This window comes from Leucoraja erinacea, chromosome 4, assembly GCF_028641065.1.
Source record: "Leucoraja erinacea ecotype New England chromosome 4, Leri_hhj_1, whole genome shotgun sequence".
Lineage (NCBI taxonomy): Eukaryota > Metazoa > Chordata > Chondrichthyes > Rajiformes > Rajidae > Leucoraja > Leucoraja erinaceus.
Genome location: NC_073380.1, coordinates 81321585 through 81339955, shown reverse-complemented (window position 1 = coordinate 81339955; position 18371 = coordinate 81321585). Strand labels below are relative to the sequence as shown.

Sequence of the window (18371 nt, the reverse complement as noted above, 5' to 3'; positions counted from 1 at the left end):
AGCAGTGCAATATCCTTGAATAAAAGTTGGGTGTATATGAAAATGCAGTAAATTCTGGAAACTCCAGGAAAGTCTATGCTTTGTGTGGCAGGATTATAGTGGCATGAAACCTTTGCTAGCACTGCTGCAAGGAAACATTCACTTAATGTTGCTCTTATGTTTGTCAGAGACAGTGAGGGGTCATGTTGCTTTGCTCTCAGAAGAAAAGCTTGATAGTTATTGGGGTATTGCAAGTTGGCAGAACATCAATAGAAATATTTACATTTTGTTCCATGTTCCTGGCAGTGGCCACTTTAGGTTTATCCCTCCTGCACCCTCCCTTTTACCAGATTCCTACATGGGTGTCTGAGCTGATACCTAGCACCCCCAACACTGAACCCAGTGAGGGTACCTCTACAGAGAGAGAGAGAGAGAGGGTCCACCACTTGACCTCTCCAGTTGCAGTGTATGTTTGACTGATCAGCGTTCACATATTTCAATTATACTTCCATGTAACATTGATTATTTAAAGCACCTTTAGAAATAAGTCAATTTGTGCAATGTTGCAATGCGAGATGCCGGCTGTGAATGTGTCTGCGGCTGTCGATCCTCCCTCCACGAGCAGACCTCCACTTACACTCTCTGCTGCATTTCAATGCGCTCACCGCATCTCATGTGTCCCTTTCCATTCAGCTCATACACAGATGTCTTCTGGTGCCTGTGTTTATAACACCAGGCGGCCAGGATTACAGCCAGGCTCAGCAGACTGACCACTGTAACAATGGTGGCTATCATGGGGCCATGGTTGGAGCTGGAACACTCCTGGCCTCGGCAACTCCTGACTGTCGGCAGCAGCTTGGCCTCAAACCCATCACTGAAGGTCCCCCTTTTGGTGAAGTCATCAAACATGTCGAGGTCTGACAAATCTATCAAAGTCTGAGCACTTGCTTCAGCCGTGACTGCAGTGTAGTGAGTTGTAAGCCCAGCCACTGCTGTGGACACTGGGGCTTGCTCTGCAGGGTAGAGCCCTTCACTGACTGTTTCTCCAGTGTCTGTGGGAGGCAGCGAGGGTTCGGTAAGTACATCAGAGGATTTCCATGGCATTTTGGACAATGTGCCCAGTGAAGTTGTTGTGTCGAGCTCAGCACCTCTACTGACACTGGCATCTTCAGGGGCCAACGTCTGCACAATATCCACTTGTTTACTGTCTATAACTGGCAGCCCAGTTGGTGCGGTCATGGGCTGAGTGTGATGATTGGCCAAAGTGCTGCTTGGTGTGCCTGTCCTGCTGATCTCCACCTGGTTTACATGGTCTGTGGTGTCGGGAGCTTCCACTTGTGCTTCCATGGACCCATCAATCTTCTCTTCCACCGTGTCTGATACACCAGGGTAACCATCCACCCAAGACTTGTTTGTCCCAGCAATGGTTTCCTTGGTAACTTTAGTCTCATTCTGCACAATGGAAGGTCCAATGGGCACCTCTTCACCTTGCCCTGTTCGCTCTCCTTCGTCTTCAGTCTTCACTGCAATTTGATTATTGCTTGCAGGGGTTAACATTTTTGACTCCACATCTGCTTTCCTGAGGTTGAGCTGCTCAACACCAGGGAATGCTTCTGAGGGGAACCAAAACAGTTGCTTCTGACTGAGTAAAGAGACCGGGGACTCATTTGGGCGCATGGTTTCTCTGCTGCCTTCTCCTATAGAGCCATCAGCCGTCTCATCTAATCCATCATCTGGAGCTTTCACTTCTTCTTTTCCTTGCTCCTCAGCAGGGTCTGAAAATGATAGGGAGTCTTCATTGGAGAACTTGTCTTCATAGTCAATATGGCCCTCAGCTTCGTCTGGAAAACAAGCAACTTCCTCGATTGAACATTGCATTGAACATTTCGTGATTGAAAACAGTTTTTTATGGAATGTGGAAGGTTAACAAATTACAGGTAGTTAGTTTAGCGATTAAGTGTGGAAATAGGCCCTTCATCTTACTAAGTCGACGCAGACAAGTGGTCACCCAAATACAACTTCTATCCTACTCGGGACAATTTACAGAAGCCAATTAACCTACAAATGGAATGTGGTAACAAGCCAGAGCTCCCGGAGAAAACTCACACAGGCTCAGGGAGAACCGACAAACTCAGTGCAGACTGCACCCAAAGTCACCCAATTGCTTCCCACAGCTGCAACTAGCAATCCTCAACCCAGTGGTCACTGAAATTTGAATGGGGCTTGGATTACTGAGGAGAGAGAGAATTTGCAGTGTTTGAGTTTTTCCTCCACTGGTAATCAGAACAGGCCCATGCCCCTTGTCAAAGACCCTAACCTCTCCATACCTGCACCTCCATCCCACATCTCCCATCCAATTACTCCACTCCACCCATCACCACTTGACTCCAAATATTACTGAACCAATGTCAGGCTCCACCCATGCTCCCTCAGATACTAACTACATCCATTGTTCTCCACATCATTTTTCTTGTTTAGAGATACAGCACAGAAATAGGCCCTTCGGCCCACCGAGTCCGTGCCGATCAATGATACTCGTAAACTAGCACTATCCTACACACTAGGAACAATTTACAATCTTTAACAAAGCCAATTAACCTACAAACCTGTACGTCTTTGCAGTGTGGGAAGAAACCGGAGCACCCGGGGTAACATACAAACTTCGTACAGACAGCACCTGTAGTCAGGATCAAGTTTAGGACTCTGGCAATGTAAGGCAGCAACTCTACCACTGCGCCACCACTGTACAGGCAACACTAACTTACTGGAACTGGTGAGTTCAGAGGGTCAGTAAAGGTACCGGGCTGCTGCTGGTCTTCCCTGCTCTGGACTCATACCCTGGCCATCAGAGTTACAGAGTGTGCTCCAACAAAAAATAACTTACTCTGGCAAGGGGTGTCACAGTCTCACTGGTACTGACCTGGTCCTCACTTTCTGGTCAGCCTCTGCAGATCCACCTGATCTTGGTAGGGCCAAGGATCATGGATCACCAGAAATTGAAGTCAGGCACCAATATCAAAAAAAAAGGAATAACAAAACTAATCAGCAAATCAGGCAGCATCTGTGAAGCAGGGTTAATAGTTCTGATCCACGATCTTTCAGCAAAAACCGATGAATTGAAACTTGGTTCACTCCTGTACATGATAATATCTGGTAGATATACCATGACATGGTGATATCTGCTGATACACGTGGCATGGTGATATCTGCTGATACACTGGGACATGTAATATATGGTAATATACAATGATGGAATATCTGATAAGACAGCGTGACATGTGATAGTTGGTAATAATACACAGTGACATGGTGATATTTTGTAATCCACTGGAACAAGTTGATATCTGACAATATATGGTGACAGGGTGATATCTGGGTGAATAAACCGGGATACTCACTGGCATGGTGTGAACCATGATGATACACCGTGAGAAACTGTTACACCATACTATTGTGATGTGTTGTGATGCTGCAGCCTGGAGGAGAGCCAACACACTACACCTCTTGGAGTGGAGAGCACAACAAAGCAACACTGGCCACCCTGGATTAATTTTTGAGTGTTAGGCCATCTCTCACCTTTTACACAGGCTTGGACAAAGCCGTACCACTCTCCACAGCTATCACACAGCAAGCTGAAGGCATTCTCTCCATTGGCCATGATGTAGCCCTGGGCGCAGATGTACAGCAGCTCATCACCCATTTCAGTCCCAGAGTAACCCTGGAGTACAGTATTGGGAAAGGAGGGAGGGTCTCCACAGGGACTACCTGCAGATAAAGCGAGAACATTATTATACAATAATAAAACACACACAGGTCACTTTTGTCCCATCCTCAGATTTTACCCACCCGTCTTTGGGAATGTTATCTATTATGGTGCTTCAACACCTCAAATTAGTGACTGGTCCATACCCTATAGTTTTATCAGTGGTTAAGAACGTCAGTCATGCTGTTCCCTACTAAATGGTAAATGCATGTCAGAGTCTCAGATATCTCAATTAAACAGTGAAGTAAGTAACAGTGAATTAAACACTGCACAGGGAAGTCATACAAAGGATTATAAATAATTTGACCTTGAATGAAATAACCATATAACAATTACAGCACGGAAACAGGCCATCTCGACCCTTCTAGTCCGTGCCGAACACATAATCTCCCCTAGTCCCATATACCTGCGCTCAGACCATAACCCTCCATTCTCTTCCCATCCATATAACTATCCACTTTATTTTTAAATGATAAAAGCGAACCTGCCTCCACCACCTTCACTGGAAGCTCATTCCACACAGCTACCACTCTCTGAGTAAAGAAGTTCCCCCTCATGTTACCCCTAAACTTCAGTCCCTTAATTCTCAAGTCATGTCCCCTTGTTTGAATCTTCCCTACTCTCAGTGGGAAAAGCTTTTCCACGTCAACTCTGTCTATCCCTCTCATCATTTTAAAAACCTCTATCAAGTCCCCCCTTAACCTTCTGCGCTCCAAAGAATAAAGCCCTAACTTGTTCAACCTTTCTCTGTAACTTAGTTGCTGAAACCCAGGCAACATTCTAGTAAATCTCCTCTGTACTCTCTCTATTTTGTTGACATCCTTCCTATAATTAGGCGACCAAAATTGTACACCATACTCCAGAATTGGCCTCACCAATGCCTTGTACAATTTTAACATTACATCCCAACTTCTATACTCAATGCTCTGATTTATAAAGGCCAGCACACCAAAAGCTTTCTTTACCACCCTATCTACATGAGATTCCACTTTCAGGGAACTGTGCACAGTTATTCCCAGATCCCTCTGTTCACCTACATTCTTCAATTCCCTACCATTTACCATGTACGTCCTATTTTGATTTGTCCTGCCAAGATGAAGCACCTCACACTTATCAGCATTAAACTCCATCTGCCATCTTTCTTTGCAAACCTTTACAAAGACATGATGTTTTAGGTTTGCAGTGCAGTTAGTGCCTCCTTTCTGTGCTGTGGCAATCAGAACTGTACACAATATTCTAAGGGCTTCTGCTTCTATCCACGTCCAAGTGTCAGGAAATTTATCTTCTCATGTTTTTTAGCAAAAGTGTTATTCTGCTGATTACATATTTTCTAGTGGCAAAATGATTTCAGTGTCAGACATCATGTCTAGTGGTAAAATGACATCAGCACCAAAGCTTCATGTTGCAGCTTCAACTTCATTGCTGGCAGTTAACAGAACAATTAGCTTTTATTAACCCTGCTTCCCCTGAAACTGATGCTTAATTGTCCAGCTCTCAAACTATATTGTGAGATGTATGAACTGGCATTATCTCAAATACAAAGTCACACATGTGTGCTTTGCCAGTTTTCCCCCAAGAAGATAAGGGTTACAGCTATCCTCTGCTTCCTAGTCTCATGATCACTCCAAGTCACAGCTGATCTTTACCCAATTTCATTTGACGCTCATTGCTGCATTAGAGGAGGTCAGCCTAACTCCATACTGAGTGAGGGGCAGATTCCTCTACTTTTCCTTCACTTCACAGCAGATGGTGGAGTGGACATGGACTTCTCCTCCATTGAGATGGGTCCCAGTGGCTCCTTCTTCTAGCTCCCAGTCAACTACCTGCCCAAAGGCCTTGCTGTGGCCAATTGCATTCATATTTCACTCCCAAGCAGCCTGGCTCTAAGCTTATGATATACCCACCACTCCCCCAACCCCTCACACCAGCAGCCCATTCTCAATCCCTCCCAGCACATTACACTGAGATGGATGTGATAAACAAGAATGTTAGAAACTGAGTTGAATAACCCCTCAAACTGCTCCTCTACTCAGTAAGATCATAGCTGATCTGATCCTGGCCTCAGCTCCATTTTTCTGTCTAGTTCTCATGATCCTTGAATCAGCTGCAATCCAAAACCTTGTATATTCCCTTCTCTATTGTTCCGACTGCACCTGCCATTTCAAATCTTTGCGCATTGAAAAACCGTGATTGAACCCAGTCTCCTAAATGCAAGTGAAAACAGCCTGTTTGCACACCTGAAGCCTCGTTGTAGCTAATTGCCCCTCCAGAGGCCTAGTCCCGCATCCACAGAGAGGCTCAGTACATTCCATAGCAAAAGCCCAATTCTCAGGTTAGCTATCAATGAGATGTTCAGAGTAAAAGCAGGACCTACTTTATTTCATAGCAAACTTTTTGCTTGATGTAATTTTATTTTTAGACCTTTCTCACCATTTCCAATAAATAACGAAGCATCAGTATAGTATCCCAACTGCACATTTTCTCTCAATTTTTTACTCATTTCTAAACAGTTCTAGACTCATCAGCCTTGCAAACACTGAGGCTCTATCTAAATCCTATCCAACACAGGTTCTGTGCTCCCAGCATTGCTCAGAACAACCTAAACTTGCTTTTCATGTTCTCTATTACCTCTGTCCATTTCAATATAAACACACTCATCAAAGATATTCATTTGTAAATCCTTTTCATTAAAATATATGGTTTGAAACAACTCCAGAAGCACTAGAGGTTGTTCCCACGTTAAATACAACGCTAACCTTGGTCTTTAATGCAGAAGGAATCGTATCGACCACCTGAGGAAGCTGATTCAGTTTTCACATGGATATTTTGTCTATCTTGTTGGCCAAAGCCCATGTCACTGCATACAGTCGATCTGAATGAAACAGAATTAATGTATTTCCTCAGTGATTTGTTACACTTTGAACCAGTTACACATTGTTACAATTTGCATTCAACTATGTTTTTTAAAAAAAAATTAAGCTATCTTTAACAGTCGCAACCAGGCTTGAACTAATTGAGTCCTTCCTACATCCCCAAGTCGTGCTGCAAAGTTAATTGGCTGCTGTAAAATGGGAATCAGACAATTGGTATGAAGCCAATGGGCCAAATGACCTTTTTCCATTTCTTAGTAAATATGTGCATGGACTTGACACCATTCCGGACAAAAACTCTTGGATCCAAACCATTAACTCCTCTTGTAAAAAGATGCTTGCTACACAAGTGTGTCTAGAATGTGAAAATCATGAAAACTGCAGATGCTGGAAATATAACATAGAAAATAGAAAATGCTGAAAGTACTTAGTGTCTCAGGCCACTTCTGTGGGAAGAGAAACAGAGCTAGTGTTTCTAGATGAAGAGTCTTCAGCAAACAACCTGATACAACCTGACAGTGAATATTTCCAGCATTTTCTGTCTTTCTTTGCAGAATATTCTATTTTCACCCCAGTTCATGCAATGGATGAGAGGGGATCTTATTGAAACATATAAGATTATAAAGAGTTTGGACATACCAGAGGCAGGAAACATGTTCCCGATGTTGGGGAGTCCAGAGCCAGGGGCCACAAAAATAAGGGTTTAAGAGGAAGGGTTAAGCCATTTGGAACGGAGATGAGGAGACGTTTTTTCACACAGAGAGTTGTGAGTCTGTGGAATTCTCTGCCTCGGAGGGTGGTGAAGGCTGCATCTCTGGATGCTTTCAAGAGAGAGCTAGATAGGGCTCTTAAAGATAGTGGAGTCAGGAGATATTGGGAGAAGGCAAGAACGGGGTACTGATTGGGGATGATCAGCCATGATCACATTGAATGGCGCTGCTGGCTCGAAGGGCTGAATGGCCCACTCCTGCACCTATTGTCTATTGTCTATAATGTTTTCTTCACTTGACCTGACGACTTTCCATAATGAGGCTCCACTGAAATCCTAAAAGCATAAGAATGTAAGGAAATAGAACAGGGAAGACCAATCAGCCACTCAAGCCTGCCCCACCACTCATTTTATCTGCCCCAAGACTCTGCTTCAGTGTCAATTGCCTATGACTGTAAATTCCCTAATCTTTCAAAACTTCCGCATTAAATACTTCTAATGACGTATGTTCCATGATCTTCTGCAGCATAAAATCCCAGAGGTTCATCAATCTGTGAGAAGTTCCTACATACTCTTAGATGTCCACCCCCAATCCTTTAACCATGTCCCCTTGTCTAAGACTCATTCCTAATAGAAATATATTGGCATCCATCATGTGAAGTTCATGTGGCATCTTATATGACTAAATAATTTACAGATAGGGGAATAAAATCTAATTCCCCTAAATTCCAAAGATATAGATCTAATTTCTTTAACCACTTGTGATCCAACAACCCTCTCAGGAATCAGCCTAGTAAATCTCTTCTGGATTGCTTCCAGTGCCTGTATATTCTTCCATAAATAAAGTATCCTATAAAGAAGTTGGTGCCTTGCCACTCTTCCCTATGTAGCCACCCCACTGAGAGTTAAGTAAAGATTCCTCTGGGATTTGTCTAGTGACGATTTAATAGAAACTTGGAGAAGTGGAACAAAATATTCATTATGCTTGGATTCTTCCTTACCTAGCTGTAGAGACATTGACATGACTACATAAAGAAAAATATAGATCCCAGAAACTTGCCTTAGGTGAGAAACAAAATTCCAGTTTGGGCACAAAATTGTCTTGAATATTTTCCAAGAAGGCTGGTGACATGACTTTGCATCCCCAACTGTCTCACCTTCTAACTTTCATTATTGCTTCCTCTTAATTAAATTATTACACTATAAAAATGGGGCCATTTGGCCCATGAGCCTCATGCTGGCTCCGAGCAGAAAAATCTCATTTCCTTTTTCTTATTTCTTAGTACGCACATAACTTTATGCTCTGTCACCTGTGGCGCTCCCTATTCCCTCCCCCCCCCCCCCCCCCCCCCCCCCCCCTTCCTTCTGTGGGGATAATTTACAGGGACATTTAACCTCCTAGCAAATCTGTGCAACAAGTGAGGTAAATTGAACACCAGGAGGAAACACACGCCATCACTGGGGGAACGTACTAGCTTCACCCGGACACCAACAGGAAGTCAGGATCAAAGCCAAGTCAATGGAGCCATAAGTGAGTAGCCCTGCTTGCTGCATGACTGCGCCACTCAACCATGCATCCGCCTGGTCCCCATATTTAGAAAGCATTCATTATCCTGCTGGATGATGTATCCACATCAGTCGAACACTATTATTATATGAGACCAATAGAAGTGCTAAACAACAAAAATATTTACACCTAGAATTGCACGCAGCAAGTCCAAGGGGCTAATCCTTAATTCGGGAACATTTTAAGACTATTCCAAGTGATGGGAAATAGTTTCCTTGTTGTATCTCATGGCTTCCCACCAGAACTTGGCAGGAAATCTGGCAGATACGTTGAAGTGTGTCGAGGGGAGGGAAGTGGGAGATTGCTCAAGTAGTGATGTCGCTGAGTGTTTTGTGGAGGGAGCATTGGTGTGAGTCACTGGTTCCAAATCAGGTGGGAGATGATTCAAGGTACTTTCCCTAATTGGGGTGGGGGGGGGGGGGGTTATGGGTGAAGGTCATGAACTTCCAGAGATTAAATCTGCAATCTCCTTATCCCACAGAGGCTGCAGAGGCAGGTCAGGACAGAAATAGAGCTTACTTTTCTGCCTTGTATCTGCTTCTGCACAGCCACTCAACTACAGCTGCTCCTTCCAGGTTCACCGCTAGCCAAGTCTTAATTTTCACCCTCCAAACATGTTCTCTGCTGCAGGCTCAGTGAACATGTTTACCATCCACAGATTGAGTCAGATTGAGCTATTTGTACATTTCTTTAGACGAAACTATTCAACTATTCAGATCTGACACAACTAACAGAGGTGAAATGTCCATCAGACTAATTCCTGGGATGGCGGGACTGTCATAGGAGGAAAGATTGAAAAGACTAGGCTTGTATTCACTGGAGTTTAGAAGGATGAGGGGATATCTTATAGAAACATATAAAATTATAAAAGGACTGTACAAGCTAGATGCAGGAAAAATGTTCCCAATGATGGGCGAGTCCAGAACCAGGGGCCACAGTCTTAGAATAAAGGGGAGATCATTTAAGACTGAGGTGAGAAAAAACTTTTTTCACCCAGAGAGTTGTGAATTTATGGAATTCCCTGCCTCAGAGGGCAGTGGAGGCCAAGTCACTGGATGGATTTAAGAGAGAGTTAGAGAGCTCTAGAGGCTAATGGAGTCCAGGGATATGGGGAGAAGGCAGGCACGGGTTATTGATAGGGGATGATCAGCCATGATCACAATGAATGGCAGTGCTGGCTCGAAGGGCCGAATGGCCTCCTCCTGCACCTATTTTCTATGTTTCTATGTAATTCACTGACACACTCGAACCTTCACTATAAGAAATTCTGTCGGATCTAACTTTACAATTTAATTCAAAATCCAGAATAGTTTTGATTGAATTATTAAGGAGCAGTATTTCTATTGAAAGAAATGTCATTCACCAGAGAAGGCAGAATTAATGTTATGAACAAAACAAGCAGATAAAGATTAAGGAGAAGTATATTGTGACCCGCTATGAGAATAAACCTGACCTCTGACACCAAAGAAACTTCACCCTTTGTTAACATTTTCCGAGAAATGAGACTGAATGATCAGAGATTGGTCCGACCCACAAAACATGTACACATCTTAGAGCTGTTCACAATCTGACAACTAGATATTGTCAGATGGCCAGGGAATCATTGAAATATTCTCAAGAAATTGGGGGGTTATTCAGCTTCTAAATCTGTTCCCATGAGAGTTTTCAATGCTTAATAGAAAACTTTGACACAGTTTTAGATCTTTGATCAGATCTCTCCAGCCTTGGCAGAATATAACAGGTCACTTTTGTTTTTCAAGTAAAGAGTGAGCCTGCCACCAAAATTTAATTTAAAATGTTATTGGCAAGGTAAGATTATTCCCTACATAAACACAGCATGTAAATAATGCAAACTGGATATGCACGCTGCGTTGGATCTGATTCCACTTTTTTCTGATATTCGAATGACAAAATTGTTGATATGTGATACCATTCTCCGTCATTGCCCATCCTATTAAATCTAAAAATGAGTTCATTTCTCACTACATAAATAACATTCCAAGATTGAGGACTCAATGATAGGCACGATGTTGGAAGAACTGAGATGGCATTGACATGTTGGTGAGTCACTTTAACGGCTTATGGAGCAATAAAAATTGCAGTGGTATTTTGTGCTGTCATCACAGTACATCTTCAGATAGGATCTAAATACTGATGAGGACATTATCACTTTGCTGATTTTCATCCAACAGTGTTAAGAGTTGACACTGAAAAACATTGTGCTGAGACTGAAGAAACATGAGGCTATTCAGTCACTGTCCATACATTTGGCACTTACTAGTCCAGAGCTAGTGATCAACTTTATTCATGTGAACAATGACATAATGTATCTTCTATTAAACAAATGTGCACAACTCTGCTTCGTTATTTCAGACACCAGTCTGAAGAAGTGTCTCAACCCCAAAATATCACCTATTCCTTCTCTCCAGAGATGCTGCCTGTCCCGCTGAGTCACTCCAGCTTTTTGTGTCTATCTTCGGGAGATTACATCCTATGCATTGTTCGTACATGGGAGTATGAGCACCCCACATCACTGGTGATGCATTAATGCAGCAATCCCATGCATCAGTGATGCATTAATGCATGGCCATTCCATATCACGGGCAGCTTCATTTGCTGAGGAGCTGTGAGTGGGATTGAACATTGTTCAATCATCAAGGAACATCCACACCTTTGATCCTGTGACTGCAGAAATGTCAATCATGTTGTTGAAGATGACTGGGCCTGCTTGGGCACAGAACACTGCCCTGAACAACACTGCAGTGATGTTCTCAAGGTGCAATAACTGACTCTGAAACCCACAACTTCTGTGTCAATTATAACTTCAACCTTTGATGACCATGATTTTACCAAGGGACCTTGATACTATACTTCTTCAAATGCTGCCTTGGTGTCAGGGGCAGTCGCTCTCTCCTTAACTTAGATCTCGGATCATCATTTTGACCAAGACTGTGATGAGTTCTGGAGCTGAGAGGTCCTGGTGAAACACAAACTGGGCATCTGTGAGCAGGTTATTAGTGAGAAGGCACTGGTTGATAGCACTGTTTATTACTTTGCTGATACTGAATGTGGACTGATTGAGCTGATTTGTTGTTAACAAGACATTTCTCTACAACGTTTTACATTGTTGGATAGAACCAATTTTAACTGTACAGGAAGAACGTGGATGAGTTGCAAGTAATTCTGGAGCACCAGTCTCCTGGACTACAGTAGTGATGTTATCTGGTCCCAGAGCCTTTAGTGCATCACTTGATATCAAATGAGGTGAATGAAATTGGCTGGAGACCAGTTTCTGTGTTGATCGATCTCAGAAGGAACTCGAGACACTTGGCAATCTCTGGCTCAAGATGGTTGCAATTCTCATGACACTTAACCATTCATGCATTGCACTGTGGTAGATAGAATGGAGCTCTTCACACTCACTAGAACTCCAAGCCCTTGGATCTCCAGAGATCCTTGTCACATTGCTTGGACTTGGTGTTTCTCCAACACCAGTTATTCGCCAACCAACTTTTCCTTACCCGATTTGATTGTCTGCAATCCAGCCTGAGGTACATTCTGTGAATGCACATTCATCCACTGCTCTCTGCAGCTCTTCAGCTGTGGCCAAGCGTGCCCCCTGCTCCACGCACAGTCCCTGGGCTGCAGAGATGTCCCATTGCATGGTCCCATTCTTCGGTTGTAGTACAAACATTCTGCCTGTGATGAGAAAAGCAACAAGTAGTGTCCCATTTCACATCCATGGGCTGGCTGAGAATCATCCCCAAACCCCAACCCCTCTGCCCACCTCCAGTCTTTCTGCCCAACCTATATGCCCATCTACAATCCATCTGCCCAATGCCAATCCCTCTTCTCATCTACAATCCATCTCCAGCCACTCTGCCCATCTCCAAACTCTGCCCAACGTTGCAGCATTATCCTAGTCCCTCATGTCCATCCTCACTATGTTCTTGTGTCACGTTTGTGATTCAGAGGTGGTGGATTCAAGTCCTACTCACAATGCGCGCAGCCCAGAGGGGGGAGGCACTGTGTTCTCTCGGGCGCGCGGAAAGTGACAGCGCAGCGGTTTTCTTAAGCACAACATGAGACCTTAGGAGGCGATTAGTACATCGTAGCGATGCTGACACACATCAAGCGCACTCCCCCCATTGTTAAACTTTGGGGTATCCCATGGCGATGAACGATGCTGTGAAAATGGTTCTTTCTATTTCACAGACGAAGCTCATCACTCGTATTTTGTTCTCTCTCAGTTAAAGTGGGCTTTCTGTCATTTAAGATTCAAAATGAAATTGCGGCCTAAAAAGTAGCAAGTACACAATCTGTATAAGTTTTTCAATTGGCAGGCACATGTAATGGTCGAATGCAAACTGCGGCCGTCTATTCCCTCCACAGATGCTGCCTGACCCTCTGTTCCTTCTGCACTTGTTCTTTTATTGTGCTCGGTTATTTTAGCGCGTGGAAAAACAGGTTAGCAATCGCCCAAGTTCTTCGTAAACCGATTTAATCTCATTATCCCTTTCAAATATTAAGAAACGCTTGGAAGTGTTCAACACAAGTAGATTCAAAAATAAATATTCCCAAATCAATCGCTACTTCAGAGGTTTACACTAACATACAAACTTTTCTGAAAATAGACAGAAAGACACAAAAAGCTGGAGTAACAGCGGATCAGGCAGCATCTCTGGCGTTTCAGATTGAGACCCTTTTTCAGACTAAGACTGAGTCGGGGGAAAGGCGTTTTCTGAAAGGCGCGTCTGCACAATTCGGGAATGAAGGATTGTTATGGGCAACATAGCTGGCCACCAGGTTGTAGCCCTGCATTAAAGAAGGCTTTGAACGAACTGTGTGGATTTAACGAGTTGACATGGTGGAGATGAGGATTTGCAGAGACCAGCGAGAATATATCATCGGAGCTAGATTTATGGGTCCACGGGTAACGATGGGTAGGTAGCTCGCCTTAATTCGAGAGCAGAGTGCTGTGACACTCGGGCGGGTGGGTGGAAAGGATTCAACTGATTCATTTCTGTTCGGCGTGGATTGGGTTTGGAGTTTGGAGACACGCCCGTCCTGAGGTCGCGGGAGGACAGAACCGATTTAAGCAGTAGAATTGGCCGCGATGTTCCTGGACTCTGGGCTATGTTAGTACGTTTTGTGATTGTATTAAACAGCAACAAGTCTGGATTGGGTGCCGGGGTGAGTGAGAGAGGGCAGGACTGTGGGGAGAGAAGCGGAGTCAACGTTTCTGGCACAACACCCTTGGTCACCACAGTACCTAAACTATTTACTCTATTAACTATTAAATATCTCTACCTAAACTATTAACTATGTTTCTCTCTCCACAGATGCTGGCCAGCCTGTTGAATGTTTCCAGCATCTTCTGATTTTTTTAAAATTTCAGATACCCAGCATCTGTTGCCAGTTTTGCTTTTTTTTTGCGGATGGATAGATCCCAGGGATGGAATCGGTTCCGCGATGTGCAGAGATTGGAGTCGCTGCCGTTATTCTCGAGAGTGAAATCATTTAAAACGCCACCTTAGTTGGGTGTATCGTTAACGCTCCCGATGGGCCAAATGGCCGACACGACACGACACGACGCGGCGCGCCCCACGGGGAATTCACCTCTAGACAAGGGACAAAAGGGGTGGTCAACACGACCGGGAACGGCGAAAGACACAGAGTGAAGCGACCGGACACGGAGCCGGCAAAGAGGCGCAATTTCCCGCGGTGAGTCGCTGGGATCCGGGAGCTTTGACACCATGAATGTAATAACATTCTCACCCAGCCGAGCCTCGAGTACCCAACACCTCCCAAATACCGTGTAACTTGTCACATTATGGTGCAGGAGCTTGCCGCTCACAAACCCAGCGGTGTAGGTGCGGACTGACCGTGCGCTCGGACCCCGGCGCCGTTCACCAGGAGAAGCCAAGCCACTCTGAGGAGGAGCGAATGCGAGCATGGAGCCATCGACAGGAGGCCAGCCGGCGGCACAGAGCGAGTCCCGGGCGGGCACACACAGCAAGCAGACGGGCGGCAAGAGAGGGAGGGAGGGAGGGAGGGAAGCAGCTACGAGCTGGCCTGGCTGGAGAGGGAGTGCGGGAGGGGCGGGCTGGTGGCCGCTTTATCCACAGGAGCTGCTGTGAAAAGTCGCACCAGCGCGTCAACAAACAGGCGGCGCGGGTGGGGACGCTGACAGTTCCTCCAACAGACTGATTTTAGTATCTGATTCATGGTGTCACCTACAGGATTCAGCTGATGTATATGCCCGCTCAGTTTAACCATTGCAGTGTATGTTGGAGGCTGGTGGACACAGAATTGCACTTACAAGATAATTGGCATAAGACATCATATCGGGTACACAGTGTCCGGATATAGTGTATAAGGTAGAGAGTATAACGCTTACCACATCGTGGACAGTAACCTGGCACTGGGTATCAGCATCAAGATACGATTCACATGGATTATATTTTGGTTATCAGGGCAACAATTTCAGTGTGTCAGGCACACAAAAGATTCGTGGGACACTGGAGCTGCTTCTGGGGAAGGTGGGTCTTGTGCAAGTGAAACTGGGATGATGTTCTTGCAGGCTTGTTAGCAAGGATCCTGGGGGGGGGGGGGGGGGGGGGGGGGGGGGGGAGCAAGGACGTAATACAAGGTGGAAAGCCGGGTAAATAAAAGTGAGAGGCAATTGGAACATCTCTGAACATGCATTTGCCATTTCTCCTATTTAGCCAACAATTAGCCTTTTGATTTCTCTCACATATGTGCACAGCTTCACACTTCCAGACATTAAATTCCATTTGCCAGGTTTTCATAAATTCACTCAATCTATTTAGTTGCACAATCACAGTGTTTTTATTACAACATTCCTGACCACCTAGTTTTGTATCATTAAAAAACGGTATCATTCCTTCCTCTGGGTCACATGCAAATACTGGACAATTGCAGGCTGATTAATGATCCCTGGGGAACCACCAGTTATTTTATTCCAGTCTGAAAGTGATCCATTTCCCTGCTTTCTATGAGGCAACCGGTTTTCAATCCATGATCACACACTTCCTCCAATACTTTGGCCTTTTAATTTATGCATCAGCCTCTTATATAGCATTTTGTCAAATGCACTTTAGACATCTAAATATACATCCATATACACCTCTCTATTTACACATTCCGTTTTATGAACTCTCCCTGTAACAATGTCAATGATTGTGAGCAAATTTATCAAATATGATTTACCTTTCATAAAGTCATGATGGTGCAGTTTGATGCTATTGGTCTTTTGAAAATGATCAGTTATTTGCTTTTTGATTTTTAACTCTAACATCTTTCCAGCAAAAGGTGATAAACCAATTGCCCTATGCTTCACCATTGTCAGTCTTGAACACAGTCTCATTGGCTGTTTTCCAATTTTCTGGTTCCCTCCATGAAGCTAATGAGTTCTGAAAATGTTCAACCAATAAGTCCAGTGTCTCTAAATTGCTTTAAATTGTTAGGACTAAGCCATCAGGTCCCAGCAATTTGTTTGCCTTTTGCCTTGCGAGTTCCTTGAATTATTGCAAGTTCCTCCATGTCACTTGAACTTGGTCAATCTTTTATCTATGGGATATTTAGAGTGTCCTCTGTGATGAAGACTGATGTCAAAAAATGATATATCATATATATGCCATTATTTGTTTCCTGTTATTAATTCAACAGCATCTCTCTAGAGGTTCCACACTTATGTTAGACACTTTCTTCCTATTTATATATAGAAATGCTTAGCGTCTGTTTTGATATCACAAACATGCTTTTTCCCAAAATCTATTTACTCTTTTCTTTTGAACTTTCTAACCTTTCGCTATTGGATCCTAAAAAAAACCCTGTCCTCTGGGTTATCATCAGGGAAAGAAGGGGAATTAGTAAGCTATCAACCTATTGACATTTTTTGAGAAAGCCTGACAAAAATTGACATTTTTGAGGAAGAATGCATAGAAGGAATCAGTAGATATTTTTTAGGGTTCCCAGAAGCCATTTGACAAAATTACCTCACAAAAGGTTAAATCACAAAATAAGTGCCCATGATATTGCCATAAATAGAGGACTTACTAAAAGGCAGGAAGCATTGTGTAGCGATAAGGACCAGCAGGAACAGTAGAAGCAGATTTAGGGTTTCAGGTACCAAGTACACTGAACCAGGTGCAATGTGTTAGGTACAGATATTTGGATAAAGGGTGTACAATAATCAAGCAATGGTATCAGCTGGTTATAATATTGGTACGCATTATCAGGGACTGGGTACTGGTTGCAGGTTTTTAGGTCCAGAGTATCAGGGTCCCAGCTACAAAGTATTATGGGAAGGGTCTCAGAGACAGGGTTCAGCTGTGCTATCAAGAACAAACCATCAGCGTTAGGGTATTAGGAACTGTGTCAGTTATAGCATATCATGGATGAGTACTGGGTATTAGCGTTTATTAGGAAACAGTTCTCATTAACTATTTGGCATGCTCCAATATACAAGGAATATTAATGTTAATATGTCGTATTAATTCATCAGGGTGCTCACTTTGAGGAAGCCCGCTGAAAAGAAGTTGGGGCTGGTTCTATTCCCACAGAAAGCATTTTAACCAAGATTTTAAATGATGGAAAATAGTCATTTCCTCTGGCTGCGATGTTATTGTCAGAGTCTTGAATATAAAATTCTTACCTAAATAGTGTGGAATAGTAATGGAGATGTGATGATTATGAAATAATTTTTCACACTCGGGAATATTGATGCATGGAGTGTGTTTAGAGAGGGGTTGAGGCAGAGATTGGTGCTTTTGGGATAATCTAATTCTGGATTTGTATTAATGGTTTCCATGATAAACTGTGAAAAATGTGCCTTCCAGATGTACAACTGAGCAGTAGGTGACAAGACCAAATGGGCTGATGACTATATTGATAGAATATTTCAGCTGATGTAATCATTGCCACTAATATGATGGAAGCTTTCTCTGCACCTATCTGCCGGATTACTTGCACATGAAGTCATGCTTTGGTCTAAAAACACAACACACATTTCATTTCCTCATTGTGTTGATGTGAGGAGACTTGCTGTGCTGGGATCTTTCAGTATGAAGGAGGCTGGTAGACTCTGGATTTCATCTCCAGATGCATCACAAAATCAAAATAGTCCACACCCCTGTGGAAGTGAAGTTGGATGCAAAATATAAATGACTGATTAGAACCATGTTTTACAGTGCCCCAGGACTAAGTATGAAGTTTCCATAAATTATGATTTGAACCATGAACCCAATAAATAAATGCCAATGGTACAAAAAAAACTGGAGAAACTCAGCGGGTGCAGCAGCATCTATGGAGCGAAGGAAATAGGCAACGTTTCGGGCCGAAACCCTTCATTATTTCCTTTGCTCCATAGATGCTGCTGTACCCGCTGAGTTTCTCCAGCTTTTTTGTGTATCTTCGATTCTCCAGCATCTGCAGTTCCTTCTTAAACAAAATAAATGC

General features: G+C 43.6%; 1 protein-coding gene across 1 annotated transcript; it reads right to left on the bottom strand.

The window, feature by feature from the left end:
* Positions 1-51: 51 nt before the first annotated feature.
* On the bottom strand, positions 52-14978 carry susd5 (sushi domain containing 5). The gene is made up of 5 exons (XM_055634654.1): positions 14774-14978; positions 12410-12587; positions 6499-6614; positions 3556-3744; positions 52-1820 (listed from the first exon to the last, which is right to left on the bottom strand). Exons 1-5 carry the CDS (start codon positions 14850-14852, stop codon positions 613-615), a joined length of 1770 nt encoding a protein of 589 aa, XP_055490629.1. The 5' UTR covers positions 14853-14978; the 3' UTR covers positions 52-612.
* Between the last annotated feature and the right edge of the window lie 3393 nt (positions 14979-18371).

Bases quoted from the DNA above. Each gene is read 5' to 3' on its own strand.
- susd5 (XM_055634654.1), bottom strand. From the start codon at position 14,852: ATGGCTCCATGCTCGCATTCGCTCCTCCTCAGAGTGGCTTGGCTTCTC. The intron at 12,588-14,773 runs GTCAGTCCGCAC...TTCTCATCACAG, and splicing joins CGCCGGGGTCCGAGCGCACG to GCAGAATGTTTGTACTACAA. The intron at 6,615-12,409 runs GTAAGGAAAAGT...TGTTTCATTCAG, and splicing joins ATTGCAGACAATCAAATCGG to ATCGACTGTATGCAGTGACA.